Genomic DNA, 22108 nt, shown 5'->3' with positions numbered 1-22108 from the left:
TGAAGAAATGTTTTAAGAATATCTTTGAAGTATGCGCTAACTAATAAAAATGCAAATGTTTCCGTGTATAGGTAGATGGATGGATTTTTATAAGAAGATATTTTAAGAACGGCTACAAAGATCTCGCTAAAATTTGGCATAGATGTAGAGCAAAGTCTGGAAGAACACAAAGGCTACTAATTATGTTTTATTTAGACGGAATCGTGAGTGACAGATTGTATATCATAAACGAGAGATAATTTTCAATTAAGTTAATATCGATTATCATTAAGCGAATTAAGTTAATTTATATAGGTAAGTAGAGTTCTTATAATTCTGAACGTTATCGCTTTTTGAATATTTTAGGATAACGAAATAAATTTGAGTGGCGGTCAAATTTACATTTTCATAAATTTACCTGCCAAATGAAGTGGTGTGCGCATGTGTAGGCTTCACCCGCGACCAGTCTCGCTTCAGGCGCTGAAACAAGCAGTCGAGAGAGCTTTCAGCTTTCAGAAGCTTTCAGCATTTCGTCGCTTTACAAAGTTTCGAAAGTATTTTCTGATTAAACAAACAGTATTAGAAATCAATAAGGTTTTCAATTCAATTGTAGATTGTTTTAGGAGTGATATAAACATTTTTGTGTTAATATTTTTCAGTATAGTAATAAAAGTGTAGGTAAAGAATGTTAAGTTACAATTAAGTTTTGATAAGTCACTGAAGTAATAAACTTAAGTTTATTGTATATTTAGTAAGTTGTCATTGAACAAGTTTTAAGCAGTTTTAAATAGGTTTTTTCGTGTAAAGTGAACTTTGATACACAATGTGGTGGATCCTGCGTCGAGCTGGCTTGACCGGCGCGTCCTTTTTCAGTCAGTCCTCCGGCACAAACAACAATAATGCTGTTAAAACAGGTAAATGTAATGCGTAAATTTGAGACCCATTTTACCTTAATCGTTCTAATAATATAAATGCATATATTTAGATGGATGTTTGTTAGGATGTATCTCCAGAACGGCTTAATGATTTTGGTGTAATTTGCAATAATATAGAGCATAGTTTGGAAAAACATATAAGCTATTAATTACATGATTGTAACCTGCACATATCTGAGAAGAAATTCAAAAAGATATGTGTGAAGTCAACCAACCTGCAGTTGTCCCGCGTGGTTGACTATGGCCTAATCACCCTTAACTTAGGGTAGGCTCCGAACCCCTCGGTGGGGACGTATAGTAAGCTGATGATGATGATGATGATGAATACTGCGTGTATGGAGTGGCACTGGTGTATGTGGTGGACCAAAGTTGAATATGTTGAGATTAGAGAAACAAAAGAAGCATAAACTTAGTAAAAAACTTATTAAGATCTACAGTTAGTGTTAGTTTCTAAATATGAATATTTTTTTTTATAGGCGAAGGGGGCAAACGAGTAACGAATCGTCTAAAATTATTTATTGTGAATAATGAAATCACAGTTGTTGTTAATTTGTTCTATGCTTTGAGTCTTGTTTATCACGGTGGATATAAGCTCGTGTAAATGGCGTTTTATAGCTAATAGCTAAGATAAGATAGTACGTGATTGTTATAAGCAACTAATCAGAGGTTTTTTATTAGTTGATAACAATCGAGTAGTGTTTTATTATATTGAAACTTACTAATATTATAAATGCGAATGTTTCATGGATAGATGTTTGAAGGTATTTCCAAACGGCTGAACGGATCTCGATGAAATTTGGCATACATATAGATTATAGTCTGAAAGAACCCATAGACTACTAAATAAGTTTTTTTAAAACCGCGAGGACGGAGTCACAGGCGGCTGCTAGTCTGCAACAACGATTCCCTTGATGACTACCTTAGGAATTTTAGTTCAGCAGTGAATTAGTGAAAAAGTTATTTTTTTACAGTTTTTAGTTAATCGTCTTTTGTTTATTAGTAGACAAACGTATATAGAAAACACAAGTAAAATTGCTAAGATGAATTTTCTTCTTTAAAAAGATAGCACTGTGTTTCAAGTTAGCAATCTAAAACAAATCATATGGCTGGATGAGACCAATAATAGAGTTTTATTTTGCAACTAAACCTGCGTAAAACGTAAGTTATTATATTTCTTTTATTTCTTAGATAAAATAAAACAGTATTGAAATCTGAAATGGGTTTGAGAGAATGTCTAGTGGTAATAAACAATTTGTCTTACTTATATTATAAATACGTTTTGGATGGATGTTTGATAAAAGGTATTTTCATAACAGCTGCATGGATTTCATTAAAATTTGGCACATATGTGGAACATACACTGAAAGAACACATTTGCTACTAATAAAGTTTTTTTTATGATTGACTTTTATGGTTGACTATGGCCTAGTCCTAACTTAAGGTAGACTCCGAACCCTTAATGGGAACGTATGTTGATGGAAGTTTTTTAACCGAGTTGTGGGCGTCTGTTAGTATTTAATAAACCTAAATGTTATTATATACACGCAGCTTCTATAGTTACCAATATTTAACATAACAAATTGTTAGAACAAAACGCATTGCAATTTTAAGATGTTTTTCGCAAACCTTCGTAGTATACTACCGGGGTTTTAACTAGATGGAATAAGACACAAGCAAGAAGTTGCTTAAACGTACACAACACGATTCTTGTTTGTTTAAATTAGCATTTACTGACTACTCGGATAGCTGTGCGCTGATTAAAATTATATTTATCGTAAGCCATCAGATTGCTGTGGGAATTGTAGCACGCAGTTGTTGGTAATAAATAACGTTTGTATATTGATCCGCTTATTGACTTTGTCATTTATTCATTTGTTTTCAAATGTCAAACATTATGCAATTATTAAATTATACTAGCTGTCGGTCGTGACTCCGTCCACGCGAAATTAAAGAAAAACTTAATTAAGAGCCTATGTTTTCCAGATTATTCTAGACAGTGATCTACATCTATCCCAAAATACATCCAGATTCCTGAAGCCATTGTAAAGATCATACAAATATTCATCTAACCATCCGTTCAAATATACATACATCCAAATTTTTACATTAATAATATTAGTAAGTTACATGCAACTAACCAATTGTGAAACCATCTGTTTAAAATTTGCCTAACCACATTACTGAGAGGCGGTAAACTGCATTAGATCACTCTACTCATATGAGCTTAATATTATGGACGATAATATATAAAGAATAAAATGTTTGTTTGTCTTAAGCTACCCGAACGTCGCCGCGAACATTTTCACTAAGCTTATCCATCAGATATCTGCGATATTATGCGAGAACACGCGCTCACATCTCACTTTAAAATTGGTGGATAAGTTTATGCATTAATGACAAGCCAAATTTTATATCGAACTGTTCATATAAAGTATAAAACAATATGCACACATGCTTTTTATAGATAACTAGCTGTCGCCCGTGGCTCCGTCCGCGGGGAATTAATCTACATCTATGCCAAATTTCAGCGAGATCCGTTCTGGAGATACCTTCTAATAAACATTCACCCGTCTAAATATTCGCATTTGTAAGTAAGTAGTTTTACACATTCGTATGTCGCTTACAGTATCGTACCATTATAAAAAGTTAGAAATCCTAATAATGTCTTCAAACGAAAAAGAGCTTTGATAAAATATTACATATGTATATTTTAGAAAAAATATGTCACGACATTTTTATGTATTTCTTACGTATTTCATTTGAATAAATGAAATTTATTCAAAACATTGCTAAAATAATACTCGATTGAAAGCATTTAACAGTAAAATATAGAAATAACAATATCTTTGTTTATATTAACTATAATATTGGATTTAGTATGAAGCAAGCTTTCTAATATCCATTCGTTTGATTCGAACAGTTTTTATGGATCGTATTACATTGGAATGAGTTTTCGATTGGACCAGATATTTTTCTGCAGACGATAGTGACCGGAGTATTTGGCTTATTTATTTATTATATGTATTTACATTTAATATAATACATTATTTGTGGTTTTCATATGAGAATACGGGATGAGATATTTAAAAAGCTGATATATAAACACGGCTGAACAGTCACGTATATTCGTCCGGTGGCGGCACCGACTAGTTTCGAGCCCAGAGGGGGCACTTCATCAGGATGAGTGGTACTGATACTGGTACTGGCCCGTCGCTCAGTGAGCGGTATATCAGTTCAGTATAATGTCTCACGAAAGTTTGAATAATGAGATATTTACTATGAAACTTTAGAATATATATAGCCTGTATAAATAAATCAACATTGTTTTGACTAAGTAAACTTTGCCCTTATATACTTAACGTAGAATATTAATAGATGGTTTCTGAAATCAAAAGCTCTGTATAAAACATATTATCATCCTTGTTATAATTTTTGACAAAACAGAGATAACAATATGTTTTAAATTGAATTTTGGTTTCAGAAACTCACTGTATTTTTAATATGAAAATGTTAGCAGATTTTCGTTAATTTACTAATATTTCTTGTACTATACCAATTAATTTCTATGCTTGTGCTAGGACATGGTTACGACAATAATGCAATAGCAGGATTCGAACTCTCGACTACGCTATCGGAAATCCGTATCATGAACCAATGTGGTACTTATTTAATAAAACCATGAAGCTTTTAGTAAATAAATACGAGAAAATTTCAATATTTATTCCCCTACCAAGTAGACCTATTCAAATAAGCGATAAACAAATATTAAATTAAAATGTGTTCAGTTCATGAAACATGGCGAAAGTTTAATCATGACGCCGCATAATGGCCAACAGATGTGCGCGTTCAGTTCTATTCATACTGAATTATGAATTGGTAAAACTTTATCTTTCTATACTCCGCTATCATTTGGCTCACATAAAGTATATAAGAAACTGGATTCTCACCACGGTTTAGCATTTGAGCTCCCGATATTTCTTACGAACTTTATGTTACTATAACTTTGAAAGTTAAAATATTTTTTGGCTCTACCACTTTTGTATACAACAAGCTGTCGCCCGCGATTCCGTCCGCGCGGGATTAAACTAAACTTAATTACTATCATATATGTTCTTCCTGATCATATTCTTCATCTATTCCGAATTTCATCGAGATCTATGCAGCCGTTTCGGAGATACATTCAAACAAACACTTTCTAAACATTCGCATTTATAATTTTAGTAAGAAGTAAGATTAAAATCATTCGAAAGAAACATTTCTTTTCAATAATTCTTTGTCGAATTTATCTAATTTTCAAATTATTCGATTCGAAATGAATAATTCGGACACTTCTTATAAAAACTTAACATAGCAATGATCTGGAAGATATCTCATAAATGTCAACATACAGCCTGAATCTTGTTAATATATTGCTCGAAGTAACTTGAGGTAAGTTAAGTGACGTCACGCAATATAGTTTAAATTTCATTGAGAGTTTAATAATTCATGAGCTCGTCTACGACATAAGGCTTTGAGACATCCACAGATGTGTCATTCACAACATTACCAAGTACAGTAAAGGCGGCTTTATAATTGATTACTGATACAGCTACGCGTCGAGGCTTTTGCAGGATTAAAGTGGAATTTAAATAACTCAATATTTTAATACTTTTAACCTTTAAAATTCGGGTCTTTTTATTTAAAATTCGATTTATGATACTCGATTAAAATTTATGATTTAAAAATCGATTCTGATAATTCCACATTGCCACGAATTGGTATAATAATTTTATAATACTATTTGATGAATAAAGTGATTATATATTTTTTTATTTATGCGCTGATTAACCTATGTATTTTTTGTTGTTCTATTTTTTTTTCATTCATCATCAGCTCACTATATGTCCCCACCGAGGGGCTCGGAGCCTACCCTAAGTTAAGGGTGATTAGGCCATAGTCAACCACGCTGGCCAAGTGCGGGTTGGTTGACTTCACACATATCTTTGAATTTCTTCTCAGATATGTGCAGGTTGCAGGATGTTTTCCTTCACCGTAAGGACGTCGTATAAATGTACATATGTAAATCGGAAAACGAAAAATCCATTGGTACATGGCAGGATTCGAGCCCAGAACCTGCAGATTGCAAGTCAAGTGCTTGACCCCTGAGCCACCGACGCTCACTTTTTTCTATTTATGTATTCTATATTGATACTTCATATAAGCGTTTTAACATTAGTTTAATGAATAAAAGTGTAAAAAGAAACATAGATATGGAATGTTATTTCAACGTTGCGGCACAAAAGTATTTCATGATGCGCATTTATGTTTTACAACCTTTGCAAATATCTTTTTATTACTATTGAAGAAGATGGAGTTCCACTACAATAAAGGAAATAAAATTTCAGTCGTAAAACCTTTTCTTTAGAGAGTGGACGATAAATCTCTTAAGATAATTAAAAATAAACAGTCAATTTTTGTTAAAGATTTGCATGTAACCTTTGATACTATAATATTTAAAATTAAAAAAAAATACACATTAACTTAAGTGAGTATTAACTTAGTTTAATAAAACAATCTTACTAATAATATAAATGCGAATGTTTAGATGGATGGATGGATGGATGTTTGTTTGAAAGTATCTCCAAAACGGCTCAAGGGATCTCGCTGAAATTTGGCTTACATATAGAACATAGTCTGAACTAACACATAGGCTACTTATTTTTTTTTTCAATATCGAGCAGGCATAGTCGCGGGTGACGGCTAGTTTTACAATAAAAGATTGTAGAGATACCACAAATTTCATAAAAAAAAAAAACATTAAAACTGTGAACAGTGAATTAATATGAGGATTGAAAAAAAAAATGCTTTTTCTAACATTTATTCAGTCAGAATTACAATACTTGATAAATACTGTTGTTATTATCATCCGTAATACAATGTTCTAGAGTCACCAGTTAATTAAGAGTTCTGAGAGAGATCCACTTTATTCTCAACCGAGATCCCAATCTCTTCTGTAGCAACATACAATATGGGGTTCTCACAACCAATCTATATGATTTCGTCACGTAATATCGGAACCGTTATTAAGGCTGTAGTTTTAATTTTAAAAACATATTCTCGTTTTTATTTGTATCTGATGAAGTCAATTTATTTTAGTTAATTACAACTTTTATAATACTCTACTATATTCACTTAGTAAAAAACTATAGTGTCCAAATATGTTCAACTATAGGTGAATAAGTGAGTCAGCGGTCAAATAAGGAACTTCAAAAATGTATGCGTCTGACAACACTTTTCGATAAGTCACGTGATTGTCGCGCGTCAATTCCATACATTGTTTAAGTTCGTTATGATATCGCTTCGTAGCGAATGCATTTTGTCTAACCCCAGGTTCTTTCTAATTTATATTTGAACAGAGTTTATACAACAATTAAGGTATAGTATTAGATGTCATTATATAGAGATATAAATGGTGTTATAGAAATGAATATTAATTAAAATATGCATTCAGTGTTTGTGAGACTCGTAGTCTGTGAATAAATTTAATTAAGAGGATGCCGTAGGACTTCGCGCGTCGCCAATACAACTCGTAATGAGGCTCGTCTCTCCTCTGACATAACGCATTCATTTTGGTATTTTTTTTTCGAATTTTATTTATGGAATTTTCTATTTTATAAATATTTTATTAAACTTTATACTTTATAACTGTAAAACTTTCTGACCAAGACTTTATTCACAGTTTTTTTACATACATTTTTTTATGATATATAAAACTTTCAGAGTTCGAAAGCCGCACCATTTCAGTACCATTATTTTTTTTATTTAACTAATATTGCGAATCTTAGATAATATTAAACAAACCATCGATCCATTTAAAATAATTAAAATTCGCTACTAAAAATACTAATCGAATAGACGACTAATTTTCATTTCACAATTGACCATTTATTCTCGTCGGCCATTTATATTTCCAGCCGAGTTGGTCGCTATTGCAGGCCATTGTTGTAGCGAATGAGTTCGCGTCATTCAATTTTTTACAGCGCGTCGGCCAATTTACGTTGACTGAGGATGAAACCGCAAAACTACGACGCTTTTAATTAAATAAAAAAAACAAAACGCGTAACCTGCCATGATATTTATTCATTTAATCCGATTAATTATCTGTAAGTCTTTTTCTCTTTTCAAACTATTTTATGTTTATTTATCTATATTCTATACATATTAATAAAATTGGAGTGTCTGTTGTTATTAACCTTTTATCTGAGAATAAAAACCTCCAAATATAAATTAAAACATTCGAACGTAACCATATTATGAAAGGCAAATTCTCTACTCTACTTCAAACAGTTTGGTCGAGTGAATTATGTCCGAGTGGGGTATAACTAACATGCCGCGCCGACCTGGAATTTAAGGCTTTCGACAGTTTGTGGGAGGAATATTTGGCCCTAATTACATTATCAAACTAAAGCATGGTTTACTTTACTAATGTAACTAGGAGTCGACCGCGATTCCGTCCGAACGGTATTAAAATAAGATAAGTAGCCTATGCATTCTTCCAGACTATGTTTAATAACTGCCAAATTTCAACAAGATCCGTTGAACCTTTCCGAAGATACCTTCTAACATCCATTCGTCCATTCATTCATCCATCTAAACATTCGCATTAATAATATTATATTATATAAGTAACCTTGTTATTATACGTAACATTTTACGATGTTGATTGTGTTAGTTTTATACAGAATTTTACGATGACATTACCCATAAACAACCTGTATATAATGTTATAGGTTATTATATAATTCCACTGTAAGTTATGCGATGTGTGGCTCGACCCTAATTACACGGGTCTTTGGAAGGGATATATATACTAAGAAGTTCATATTTTTGAAACGCTTCTGTAACAATGACCTCACGATCTTTACGATATTTCTATACTTTAGATGCGACTTTATTAACAATACTGAGAATTGTGTAATCCTAAGAACATGTAGTACGGTTCTGTGTTAATGTTTACTTTATTTGTTTTCTGGAACAATCCCTATAGGCTTAGTTAAGCTTAGTAAATTAGATAACAGATCTGCTTATCTACATCTTACAAATTGGTACAACAAAATGGGTGTGATTTTAATTATTGTCGAAATAAATATTTCGCGAATATTATATTTTAGCGTTGTTAATAACGAAAATCAAATTTAAAAATTTGTCTATTCGTAAGTGCGCATTTGTTCCGGGTAATATCCGAAACAGCTGGTCCGTTTTTGACAGTACACTGACGGAAAGACAGCTGATGAGGTAGGCAATAACTCAGACTATATTTAATTCGTGAAGTTATTATGTAATATTTAATTGGAAACTGTTATGTTGGAAATCTCACTTCAGAGTCCCATTAATGTAAATGGGAACTTAATTATGTTGAACGATATAACGTTCTGTGGCCTATTCAATTATTAATGCAATTTCCTGTTCGTTTGTCTTTGAAGTAGCGCTGTAAGCCTCATGTGCCATAAAGCCTTCAACTGAAGAATGAAAGATTGAATTTCAAAGATTCAATATCACAGGATTGCCAACACAACGGACGTATATTTATACATAGATCTAACAGATGCTTTAAGAATGATAAATGATACTTAGTTCCTTTAGCTTTTAGTGAAAAAGAATGGCAAAAACATTTCGTCTTTTTCGTTCTATATGATTTTACTTTAATGCAGGTAAAAATGTGCCTTGAGGCACAAAATCATTGGTGTATTATAACATGAGTCCTGTACCGGCTGAAGCTACACTCTGCACTCTGTACCCCGGACGGAATTACCGTCAAGTATTACTACTTCTTAGGGGTGGTTTCAGGAATCTTCCTTTTCCTTTTACCTGCTTCTTCTTTCTATACGTGTACATTTGTGTATTTTGGCGTAAGTGTGTGTATGAAAACAATTTCGCATAAATTCTCATCATACATCGAAGGATTTAAATGTACCTTGCTATGTTATTTACGAATTCAGTGTTTTGTCGCTGTATGATATAATTTTCAGCAAGACACAATGGTTGTCGCGGACAATTCGATTAAGTCACGTCGGCGTCACGTCGTCGTCTCGTCGGGTCCGATATTACAGAAATGGATCACGTTCGGAAGCGTCACGGCATGACGGCCCGTGAGCCTTCAGGTGCTGCGATATTGATCCTCCTTTATGTATTGTTATGTACAATATTGTATTGGATAAATGTATACATAATTTACTTTCGACGTGTCGTACGTTGTTGCATGTAATCCTTGTTTCTTGTCGAGGGTTTCCAGTGTCGTATCATTAACAAAGAGATATGATAAGTTTAATTCAATTATTTCGAAAGCAAACCCATAGTTAATCTTTGCAATAATTATTATTATTATTAGGAAGCTTTTCCGTACTAATATATAACTTTCGACAAAGAATAATAAAAAAAAATCAGTATGCAAAGAGAATTATCTCTATTTTCAATTCACAAAGGAATGTATTATTTATCATAGATTCAAGGAGGAGCATTTACATTTTATAGAGAGGTCAACAAAATGACACCGCTGTTGAATATTCAGATTCGTAGAGTTGGGAAAATCGAGGGACTGTTATGTTGTTATACACGTGATGTTTTTGGTACAAAAAGATATTCAGTTTGTTGGGCCTTGTCTACAGAACTACGAGCAGCGCTACAACGCTACGAGACTACGACTAACTTTACGACGTACGTTTTGTATTTTAACAAGTAGAGAACTTTTTACAAACATTTGAAATAATGAAACATATCTTACTAATATTATAAATTCGATTTTTAAATGGATTGATGGAATTACGCGCCGTCGGAGTCGCAGGCAACAGATGATATATTCATCATCATCACCTCACTATACGTCCCTACCGAAGGGCTCGGAGCCTACCCTAAGTTAAGGGTGATTAGGCCATAGTCAACCACGCTGGCCAAGTGCGGGTTGGTTGACTTCACACATATCTTTGAATTTCTTCTCAGACATGTGCAGGTTGCATCACGATGTTTTCCTTTGCCGTAAGAACGTCGGATAAATGTACATATGTAAATCGGAAATCGAAAAACACATTGGTACATGGCGGGATTCGAACCCAGGACCTGCAGATTGCAAGTCGAGTACTTGACCGCCAAGCCACCGACGCTCTTAGATAATATATTATAAATAAAAAGTTAACATATTATAACTTTTTTTTTTCGATGCTTTAACTACTAGCGATAGTTTACCGCTAGCTTTAAATATATTGTTAAGAGAAACATTTACTCTTTTTAATTTGATGACTTAATTTGATTGCTTAAGCTTTATTTCTGTTATACAATATAATATAAGAGAAGAGATTTGAATACTCAATTATTTTTCCTAAATAATTTCGTTGGTAGTACTGAAGTTGAGGCGAATGAATTAAAGATATTTATCCCCGGCCATAAATTGAATTCAAGGTAATTGTTAAGATATTTGAGCGGAACAACTTTGAGGGAAATAATTTCCAGCCTTCTGGTCTGAATTAATTTCGCAAATTGTTCCTACTTTGGATCAAAGTCTCGCTTCTATTTGTTTCTAAAGATTAAATATTAACATCCATAAACATGAGTTCGTACTAAGAAAATGAAAAGTAAATATTTTGTTAATAAAATAATAAAGTTTATTTCGTATCAAAGTACGCTTGAAATTCGTTTATGTATAATATATAATATATACTCATAATTATAATACTAGCTAACGCCCGCGACTCCATCCGCACGGAACTAAAAAGAAATTTAATAAGTAGCCTGTGTGTTCTTTTAAACTATCTGTCTTTGTCTGTACAAAATTTCACCAAGATCCATTGAGCCGTTTTGGAGATAGCTTATAACAAACATCTAACCATCATTCGTATTTATAATATTAGTAAGATTGTTGTCAAAGTGTTTGCAGCTATAAAATGTGCAACCACTTTGACAATGTTGACGTAAGATGTTGTCTTCAAAAATCAATAATTCATGTTATCTTGCGGATAACATATTGATGTACTGAAGTAGAGTGGCAGTTGGCAAGCTGCCCAGTGTTGCTTATTGCTGCAGACTGACCGGTGACCGCATGACACATACTGCAATGTCACTTTACAATGGGTTAACACTATTGTAACACTGGGATGTTGTTTTAGACATTATTAGTAAGAATCCTTTGGCGCGAATGGCGCGCTTTCGTTACCAAGTCAAGTGTCAGAATGATTAGTTCATTTTAGTAAGGCTAGTGTTGCGCCAGTTCACCGGCACAGTGTCGGATTTTCTTTCTAACAGTTGGTATAAAACATATCTTACTAATATTATAAATGTGGTTCGTTTGGATGGATGGATCGCGCTGAAATTAGGCATGGATGTAGATCATAGTCTGGAAGAACACATACGCTACTAAATTAAGTTTATTTAATACTGTGTGGATGGAGTCGCGGGCGACAGCTAGTAAATACTAATTTCAGTAAGCATGTTTATTATCTAAAATTTTTTAACAGTTTTAACTGACATTTACAGTACATCCCTAAACAATTATATTCAAAGTGATTGTGACAAATAATTTGTACTTTAGTATAAATTTTAAACTATATAAAAACTGTATAAAAGAAATACACAATTTGTATAAGGGAAAGATTAAAGGAAAATACCTAAATGTATAGCGTTAATTTTTTTTTCTTTCATCTTGCGCGTGTTTTAACATAAATCGCTTAGGGATGAGCCTGATGCAAATGAGTTCGCTACTGATCTCACCGGAACGCGCAGATGAGACGAGCTACACAGACAAGCTTTACAGTACATAATTTCTAATAAAAATATAGCGAAGTTTTATCATAAAGAACAGTAATTAAAAATCGCCCAAGTATTTGCCTAATACATAAATATCCCTTGCATAATATGTGTCTCTGTATGTCTGTGATACGAGTATTATATCAAAGCCCACGCGAAAAAAATCCAAAGATAAAATGTTCAAGGTTATCTCAACTGAATGGAGCCCACATTGAAAACTGCCAAATAGACAATATATCGTCAAAGAACAATTCAAATCCTTGACCTTGAAATAACAACGTAAGTTATAAAATTTTCAATTTCTATTTATAATCTCGCTAATGACTAACAAGCCAGTATTTTTAATTTAAAATTTCAAGTCGGTGAATTTAAATAACCAAAATAATCAATTTACTATGAGCAGGAGTTAAACGTTCAAAATAGCGCGATTTATAATGATTGTAGCGCCATCTATTGATTGATGAACACAAACCAAAATACATTAATTCCGACAGATGGCGTTGAAATCAATTATGATACTATTTTTATTTTCAACATTATAAACTCTGCTCAAGGAAGGAAATGTTCATAAATCGACATATGTTACCCTTGTTAAGTGTTGAAAAACACGCAGGCTTTTAAAGCAATTTAGTGACAGTAATTCTGCAGTACTTAGCCCCGAGGCTCGTTGGCGTCGCGCCAGCTACAGACTACTGCCGTAGACATTGAAAAGTGGCAGCAATTAATATTAATTAGAGGGATACTTCGCCCACAAACAATCAAGCATGTTTTTAGACGACAGTCTAAGATTTCATGTTTTCTACGCTCTACCGCGACATTGAATAAAACATAGCGTTTTCTTTGTGAACTATATGTAAATGTTTCTGCATGGGTCTCGGTAATGAAAACTCACAATAATAGATGCCATATAAGTTGTTGTGTTGTAAATCATACCTAAAAGTAAAGTTGTGAAGTACAGACCAGACAGAACCATTTTGTCACATATACTTGGAGATGTTACTAATAATATTGATGTCAGTAAACATCCTGTGTACATATAAATAATCATAAGGACTGTGTTTACTTTGGGAATTTTTATTTATTACTAAGGCTAAAGTCAACAGACGTACATGAATCAGCTAACGATCAAAGAAAAAATATAAATAAATACGACACTTATATATTTATAACTAATTAATAATATATAATAAATATTGAGTTTTCTTATATATTTTACTGAAATATAGTTGTACATATGTATGTATATAATATAACTCTAATACTTTAATTATGTCAAATGCTCATTATAATGTTGGGAGTATAAAAACAAAACTGGGCGACAAGTGAATACATTTTATACAAATTGAAAGCACTCTTAGCATTGCACTTTTAAAAGCTCGGAGCTAAATCTGAGCAACACTCATTAAAAGTAACGCCGCGGGTGTAGCGGCCGCACTCTCTCGCAATTACTTTAAACGATTCTTAAATACGTACTTCTCTGCTCGGTTTAAAATAAACTATAAGTGAAAGTACAAGCTTTTGTTTATAAACACTTATATTGTCTAGACCTTCATCAGACAAAAACAAGGAAATACACTTGATGCATGTTATCTGTATGCTCGAGGTATAGGAGCAGCCGAAAAGGTAATTTGTGCACAGCTTATGTTACTATAGACTCTACTAACGTTAAAGCTACTGGAGGGGTTATACAAAATGCATTCGCTTCGAAGCGATTCCATAGCGAACTTCAAAAATGTACGCGCGACAATCACGTGACTTATAGAAAGTTATTGTAAGTTCTATACGTTTTTAAAGTTCGTTATGGAATCGCTTCGTAGCGAATGCATTTTGTTTAAGCCCGTTGTTTCGTCTGTGTCATTCTAATTGATTTGATTTATTAGTTCAATTTATTATCTGTGGTTTGTTAATTTCCTTTTATTTTTAACTATGTAAAATGACATTGTTAACTCCAGAAATATGGTTTTCAATATTCTTTTACTTTAAGTAGTTCATTATACTGCTATTTTTTTTAATATCATAAGGTGGCAAACGAGCGAGCGGCTACCTGAAATCGCTGAAATAGCATAGTGGCCGTTGCCCATAGACATACGCAATTGCATATACGTTGCCTACCTTTATTCGACGGAGGAGATGATGCACAGAAAGAAAATGTTTTCCCTTCCCATGCATCCTCTTATCCGGAAAGTCCACTTCCACTTCCCATCCTCTCCTTATACCAAAAAGGGTGGGAAGGGAAAGAGGACTAAATTAGGCCTCCGGGACACACACTCATCAGACGAAACGCGTAATTGCTTCCACTTCACGCCTGTCTTTTGTATGGACGTGGTATTTTACCGAAGATGTCAAAGCGGGCTCTACCACTGTTAAAAATAACTCTGGTTAATTACCAAACAGTTAACACTAGGTTTACGGGACCCGTCAATTTGACGGATTTCAAACTTTGAAATGAAACACGCAAAAAACCATAGCATTAATCTTAACTATTTTGCATCGTAAATTTATAATTTCATTTAAAGAGTTTATACGCACAATTATTATTTTCCTAAGCTTTATAAATTTTGAAAATTGTACCTTGTATACCTATTTCAACGGAACCCGTCAATTTGACGGGTTAGCTGATTGCGTCAACAATCCTTATATATTTGCTTCGCTTGTAAAATTATACCTCCAATAGCAAATATAAGACTGAAATAAAGGTCTAAGACCCCCCAACTCATAATCTCAATAGCGCCTCGATAACGAATTGTGTAGCCCGGGTGTCAAATCCTCGCGTTATTCGAAACTCAAAGCGTGCAGCAGACTAAATGTCGTATCGAAAAGATATTCAGTGGTGCAAACATAAACAACACACACAAAGAACTTTCACAGCCTGCGGTAGCCGACGTTAGGCTGCGATATGAATCTGCGATAATCCCTGCTGTCTTCAGTATAGTCGCTGCAGTGACCGTGGTAAGAACATTTTTTGAAGACAGTGTGCAAAAGTTTTGGTTATTGTAGTCACCCGCTTATTGTAAGTTTTTATAATAGGGTAATTGAATTTTGCACGGTATTTTGCAAAGTAAAAGTTTGTCAAGTTTTTTGTAAAAGTTGCCAAGTGGGCTACTGTAATAAAAATAGAAGCAGTAATTGCTGTATGTATTGTAAAAATATCGTATGCGGGAAATGCACAAAAGAAATTCAATACGTATGTAAAAAATGTCCTCGATAAATATGATTATGTAGCCTTTATATTATTGTTATCATTTTCATAATAACTTAACAAAAAATTTGACTTATTAGTATTTTATTTTTACGTGAAGCCTTATATTGTTAAACTCAGATTTAGTTTGAATAAATTGATTTTTTAAAAATAAATACGTATTTTCATCCACCCGTCAATTTGACGGATGCTCGTAGAGATAGGTATATAAGAAACGCCCGTAAACCTAGTGTTAACAATGTACAAAATTTAACAATAACTAACATAAATAATAAACAAAATTATGTAAAACAATTTTGTTGATTCAAATTGGAATATTATCTTTTACTACAAATTGAAAATAATCGTCTAATTTCACTTTTGCCTTCTACAAAACAAATTACTATCAGATATAGATAAAATGCGCGCTCTTAATCCGTTGTACATTTACTTTTCTTTGATTCAACAAAGAGGTTTTATATTACGACAAAGAGATTCTCATCTCTATTATGTCTGGCCATTTCAAAAGGTCTAACTGGATGGAATAGTTAAGAAAGTCTTAAAAGGACTATTGATAATTCTTTTAACAATATATTAGAAAAATAAATTCTATATTACATTTAGAAAATAAAGGTAGAAACACCACCGCAGAGTTAAGTTTTTAACAACTGTAGGTTTTCAATGTCACAAAACTTGTATACAAACTACAAAATATATTATTACAGTAAAAATTATTTTAAAAACCATAGAAACATATTGTTTTAAAGTCATATAAGCTACTTATTCGCTGTGTATATCTCATGTTATAATATACATAACACTTCTTACTAATATTATAAATTCGAATGTTCAGATGGACGGATGGATGGATGTTTGTTTGTATGCATCTCCGGAACGGCTGAACGGATCTAGATAAAATTTGGCATACATATAGAACATAGTTTGGAAGAGGCTACTAATCATGTTTTTTTTTTAATTCCGCTCAGAGAGACGCGGGCGACCGCTAGTATAGCAAATTGCGCAATACCACTAACCAATCCATTCAGAGAACTAATTAATTTGATAATCGGAAACAGATCCGATGTGAATAATGCATTACACATTATTATTTGCACTGGCATTGTATTACAAACATTACATCAATCAAATGTCCAAGTAATTGTCTTTATTTAATTAATCTAATTATGATAGAGTAGAGAGTTTTGCTCGAATGTTCTTTTATCTGAATGTTTATTCTAACAATATTGTGAACTGTAAGTCTATCATTTATCACTTGTCACCCTTTTAACTTTAATGTAAGATGTCTTGGTGCAACGACCGGTTGTCAATGTTGACGTTTTTGTTAAAGTTATCGTTATAATTAACCATAACGAATACTCTAACCGATGATTTGATGCAACTCACCCTATATGTAATATTGTGTTAACTGTCGTGATCAAAGTTGGTTAGTCGGGTTTTTAATTTTAATTAAAAAAAATATTAGCCTAAATCTTTCGGATAGATAATGTAGCTTCCCAAAAGGCGGCACCTCATCTGCAAGTGATCTGATGTTGCGGATGTCATGGATATAGACCACCACATCAGTGTTCCAGCTTCCCGATTGCCTCCTTCTCTTTTAAATGACAAAACTCTACAACAAACTGTGTAACTAGAATAAGATTGTTTTACTTTAGAATACAACTAACCTGTGTTAGTACACATTATAGTATCTATAAGAATATAAAATGATAAATAGTATTAAAACAAGTTTCGCAGCGTTCTTTATTAACCGTCAAGATATTATATTAAATCTCAGGTACAGAATATAAATATAATAAAATACAAGATTAATGCTCAGCTTTAATCTGAACCATTCAGGTTAAATTATGACAATTTTTCTTTAGCTTAAAACCTTCTTTATCATAAGTCAGACATCAAAGGGCTCTCTCTTTTGTGTTCACTCAACTTGTAATAGCATTTTTTATCTTCAATCTGAAAGATATTAAATTATTTAAGATAAAACGTTTCGTTTTATAAACAAAAGGTTAATAGAATGGAAGGTACGAGAAAGTAAAGTATTTACTTCTATTATGTATTCACAAATATTAATTTTGCTAAATCCATTTAAGCAGAACTAAATGTAATTGAATGGAGATAAAGTTTTAAACAAGGTTTATATTGGATCTGGTAATCCAACTGTCGTTTTTAAGTGAATGATAATTTTATCTTAATTTTTACGGATTGATTAGGATGAATTAAAATGGATTTCAAGTATTAAAACTTTTAACTATTATATTTTTGAATTATTCTGGATGTTGAACTCGCTATATTCAGGTCAAGTTAGCGAGGCTATGATTCAAATAACTGCCAAAAATTCGTCAAGAGCAACGAGCGAGGTACTTCAACTTTCAATTGGAATTTTTCGGCGCTACTGGCAGGTCCCTTTATATAGATAACGTAACATTAATCTATCGCTTTGACGTGTAGACAGAAATTATGAATTCCTACTTTTGCGACAACTCTCTACTTCGTTTTCAGAGCATCATACATATTCTAGTGTAGCGAATACACGATTCGATACGTAAGTTACCCCGTACTACCACTACCTGATCTGCTGAAGTTTTAAAAATACCATAATACATACGTACATTTAACAGTGATAGAGCCCGCTTTAACATCTTCGCACGAACTGGCCCGCCTCGCCCGGTGAAATACCACGACCACACAGAAGACACGCGTCAAGTGGAAGCAATTCCGCGTTTCGTCTGATGAGTGTGCGTCCCGGAGGCCTAATTTAGTCCTCTTTCCCTTCCCACCCTTTTTCTTATAAGGAAAGGATGAGAAGTGAAAGTGGACTTTCCGGATTAGAGGATGCATGGAAAGGGAAAATATTTTCTTTCTGTGCATCCTCTCCTCCGTCGATTAAAGGTAGGCAACGCATATGCGATTGCGTTTGTCTATGGGCACAACGCTATTTCAGCGATTTCAGGTTACCGCTCGCTCGTTTGCCACCTTATGACATAAAAAAACACACATAGTTTGTTTTTGTAGAAGAGGTGATATTAATGACTGTGGCATTTGAGTTTGCGGTTTAAACTTGTTATATCTAAAATACCTAGTTTAATTATAATTAACGCGTTTTGTACGCACGGGACTGACATTTACATTTTCACGAGAGGTTAACGAATTGGATGTCATGAATATTCAAATGTCTGATTTGCCGGCATTTTACGTCGCGAATAACTCGTTTTATATGTGCAATAAAATCTCGTTAACTTTATAACATCATTTGCGATTCCATTCGAGGCTTCCCCGCGTAAATTTTACACTCAAATATGAATAACCCTTCGTGTAAACCTTATTTACATGATTGCCATCTGTGTACCTTTTTAAATATAAGGGAGATGCTAATCTGTAATGCATCGAACATTCGTCTCAAGATTGGATACAAAGAAATTTAGTCTTAAAATCATTAATAAGAGAATTTAATGGTACAGATTGTTTATTATTCATTATTTACTGTGATTTTTTACTCAGAAATGTAGCAGAAAAATAAAAAAACATTCTGAAATAAAGTTTTTAAAGCGTGAAAGCTAAAGTGAGCTAATTTAGCTTTGCTTAATGAGGTCTTCAGCTTATCCGTCGCGCCTCATTCTGAAAATTTTCCTTCGACATTGCGTCACTTCACTCCAAGGCCGAGTTCTTATGTCAGCTTCATCCACTTATTATAATTAGGTTTACAGTAACTTTAGAACTCAGCACTTGAATTATTGAGTACATTTTAATCTCGTATGTAAAATCAAAGAGACATTGTATCAAATTTATTTTGTTCAATTTTTTTGCCCACGACTTCGTCCGCGCTTAATTAAAATAAACTTAGTAAGTAGCCTATGTGTTTTTGCAGACTATGTTCTACACCTATGCTAAATTTCAGCGAGATCCATGCAGCTGTTGTGGCGATACCTTCTAACAAATATCCACCTACCTATACAGCCATCCAAACTTTTCCATTTATAACATTAGTAAGAAGTAAGATAACTATGGGACGAAGTAATCATAATTTGTTTGATTTTGAAGTGTCTTGTCTTTTTAAAAATTGTAAAGAAGCGACCAATTTTTTTTTTATTTGCTTAAAAATAGTATAATATTCCTTGCGTAAAAAAAGGTTTTGTTAAAACATAAAAATTGTTTCCACGCCATCTACATTTACCATGTTTTTTGTGTGGCGACTGGTGCACGTCGGCTGAAATATACAGTGCACTTTCTGACGTTCAAAACAAAACAAAAGCGATAACAAATGGCCGACGTGGTGCACTGTGGACCTGTAATTTGATACGTAACTTTAAACTAGAGAATAGTTACTCTTTTATTATTTGATTATAATAGTGTGAGGATAGTTTGTCATTATAACTCCATAACTCTACTGTGTTGATAATTATATTGATAGGTATTGCCATCTCTTTTATTCTGTTGGAAAATATAGAGACAACAAAATATATCACTACATGTGTCACGTTAGTCTAAAGCCAAAGTAATTGTGACGTAGTTAACTTTAAAAAAGATTAGTTAAAGATTTTAACGTTGCCAATATTACTTTGACACTTTGTTTTATAATTTAAAGTAGAATAGTATGAGTTAATACAACAGATTATAATAATAATAATATCGATAGTCTACGAGGAACATTTCCCGCGTTGCAAATAAACGAGGCAATTTTCCAGTGTGTCACACTCCAGCGCCAGCGCAAACACTCGCTTTCAATTCCCAGGGCACTACACTTGCAAACGGATCGTTTTTCTGCTCTATTTTAAGATTATTTTTCTTCTTATTAACTGTTTAAATTACTAAACTCTATTATAAAATAAAATTCAAAAAACTCATGATACTAAGCTCTGCTTCAGACTGGCTATGCACAGCTTGCTACCTTAACAATAAATTGCTTACCCATTTAAATACTACGTTCCCGCGTTTTAAATATGATATTAATCGTCGAAGTTCGTGTAAATCTGTGAGCCAAATATTTTAATATGTCAAATCAAATTCTGTTTTTGTTTAGATAATCTACATCTCTTCTACTTTTCTCCTAAGCTTATCTTGACCAGGGTCATATGTGTCAGGTGACAGAGATTAGGCCGAGCTGGGTCACGTGTGCCACACAGATTATATATGAAAATCAATTTAGCCGTCGCACGCATCGCCGACTTTATATCCTTCTCTCATTATTCGACGTTTCTGAACCGTATTGTAGGAAACTATTTTCTATTACATTCATAAAAGTTGGTTTCCTTTTATAAAGTAGCGAAAAAATTGTCGTGGGAAATATTTCTGTAACAGAAATAAAAGATCAATTCGACCATATTATATTGCTCCGTGTTGTTTGATTTCATTTTTAGTTAGGGTTATAAAATATTTAAATAACAAACACAATCGGTTCGATTTTAAAATTAATAAGATTTATAGAATATCGTTTTAAAGTTCGTTCGTAAAGGTTGGTAACTTCTATGACATTGAACATTTTAATCAATAACAGACGCAAATGAATATAAATCATTTATTTGAGATTATAAATTTATCAGTTATCCGTTAAATATTAAATTTAATTGATGAAAACAAAACAACAGTCAAATACATTTAGCTGGAGGCATTTTGTCTACGCGAAGGTAATTGACTCTCGACGTCGTTGAACTTTAACAAGTTATGTTTACTTAATTTTCTACATTCAAAATATACGCATGTAAAATATTTATATTGATAATGTTAGGAAGAAAATCTGAAACTTTGGCAGTGTATTGACGCAACGCTGGCCTTACAAAAATGTCGACGTTTGTTTCCCGTCACTATTCATTCTGACACTGGACTTTGTAACGAAAGCACGTCATTCGCGCCAAAGGATTCTAACTAATAATATCTAAAAGTAATAAAAAACACTCATTAAGAACGACTAATACTCTCACAAGATTGTCCGGCAAAGACACCAACTAGCTACAGAACCCTGGAACCTATCTTTAGTGTCAAGGTACGTATTTAAAGTTACCTATAACTAGTAAATTGTAGCTTGACGACTGGCGGCATGTTTAATACTATCTCCTTATTATAATCGCCCTAAAATAGACCGAAAATTTTATAAAATGACGAAAAATACCATAAGTCTAAAAGTTTATTACTTCTCAAATAAAAACTTTTTTGTCAATTATTCCTTTTTGTTTAATTATCGAGGCCATTAATTTAAACTTAAATTAATTAAAAGTCTAACAAAGGCTGGACT

The 22108-nt window shown here is 33.0% G+C and overlaps 1 protein-coding gene across 1 annotated transcript in view; it reads left to right on the top strand.

Annotated features, from left to right (window-relative positions):
* Positions 1 to 766: 766 nt before the first annotated feature.
* LOC106115272 (uncharacterized) overlaps positions 767 to 22108 on the top strand; it is a 50993-nt gene continuing 29651 nt past the window's right edge. Inside the window, exon 1 of the mRNA XM_013308609.1 lies at positions 767 to 893. Coding sequence (XP_013164063.1) covers positions 803 to 893 — 91 coding nt within the window. The 5' untranslated portion in view covers positions 767 to 802. The remainder of the gene's footprint in view (positions 894 to 22108) is intronic.

This window comes from Papilio xuthus, unplaced genomic scaffold (genome assembly GCF_000836235.2).
Source record: "Papilio xuthus unplaced genomic scaffold, Pxut_1.1 DF827870.1, whole genome shotgun sequence".
Taxonomy (NCBI): domain Eukaryota; kingdom Metazoa; phylum Arthropoda; class Insecta; order Lepidoptera; family Papilionidae; genus Papilio; species Papilio xuthus.
This window is presented reverse-complemented; position numbering and strand designations above follow the sequence as displayed.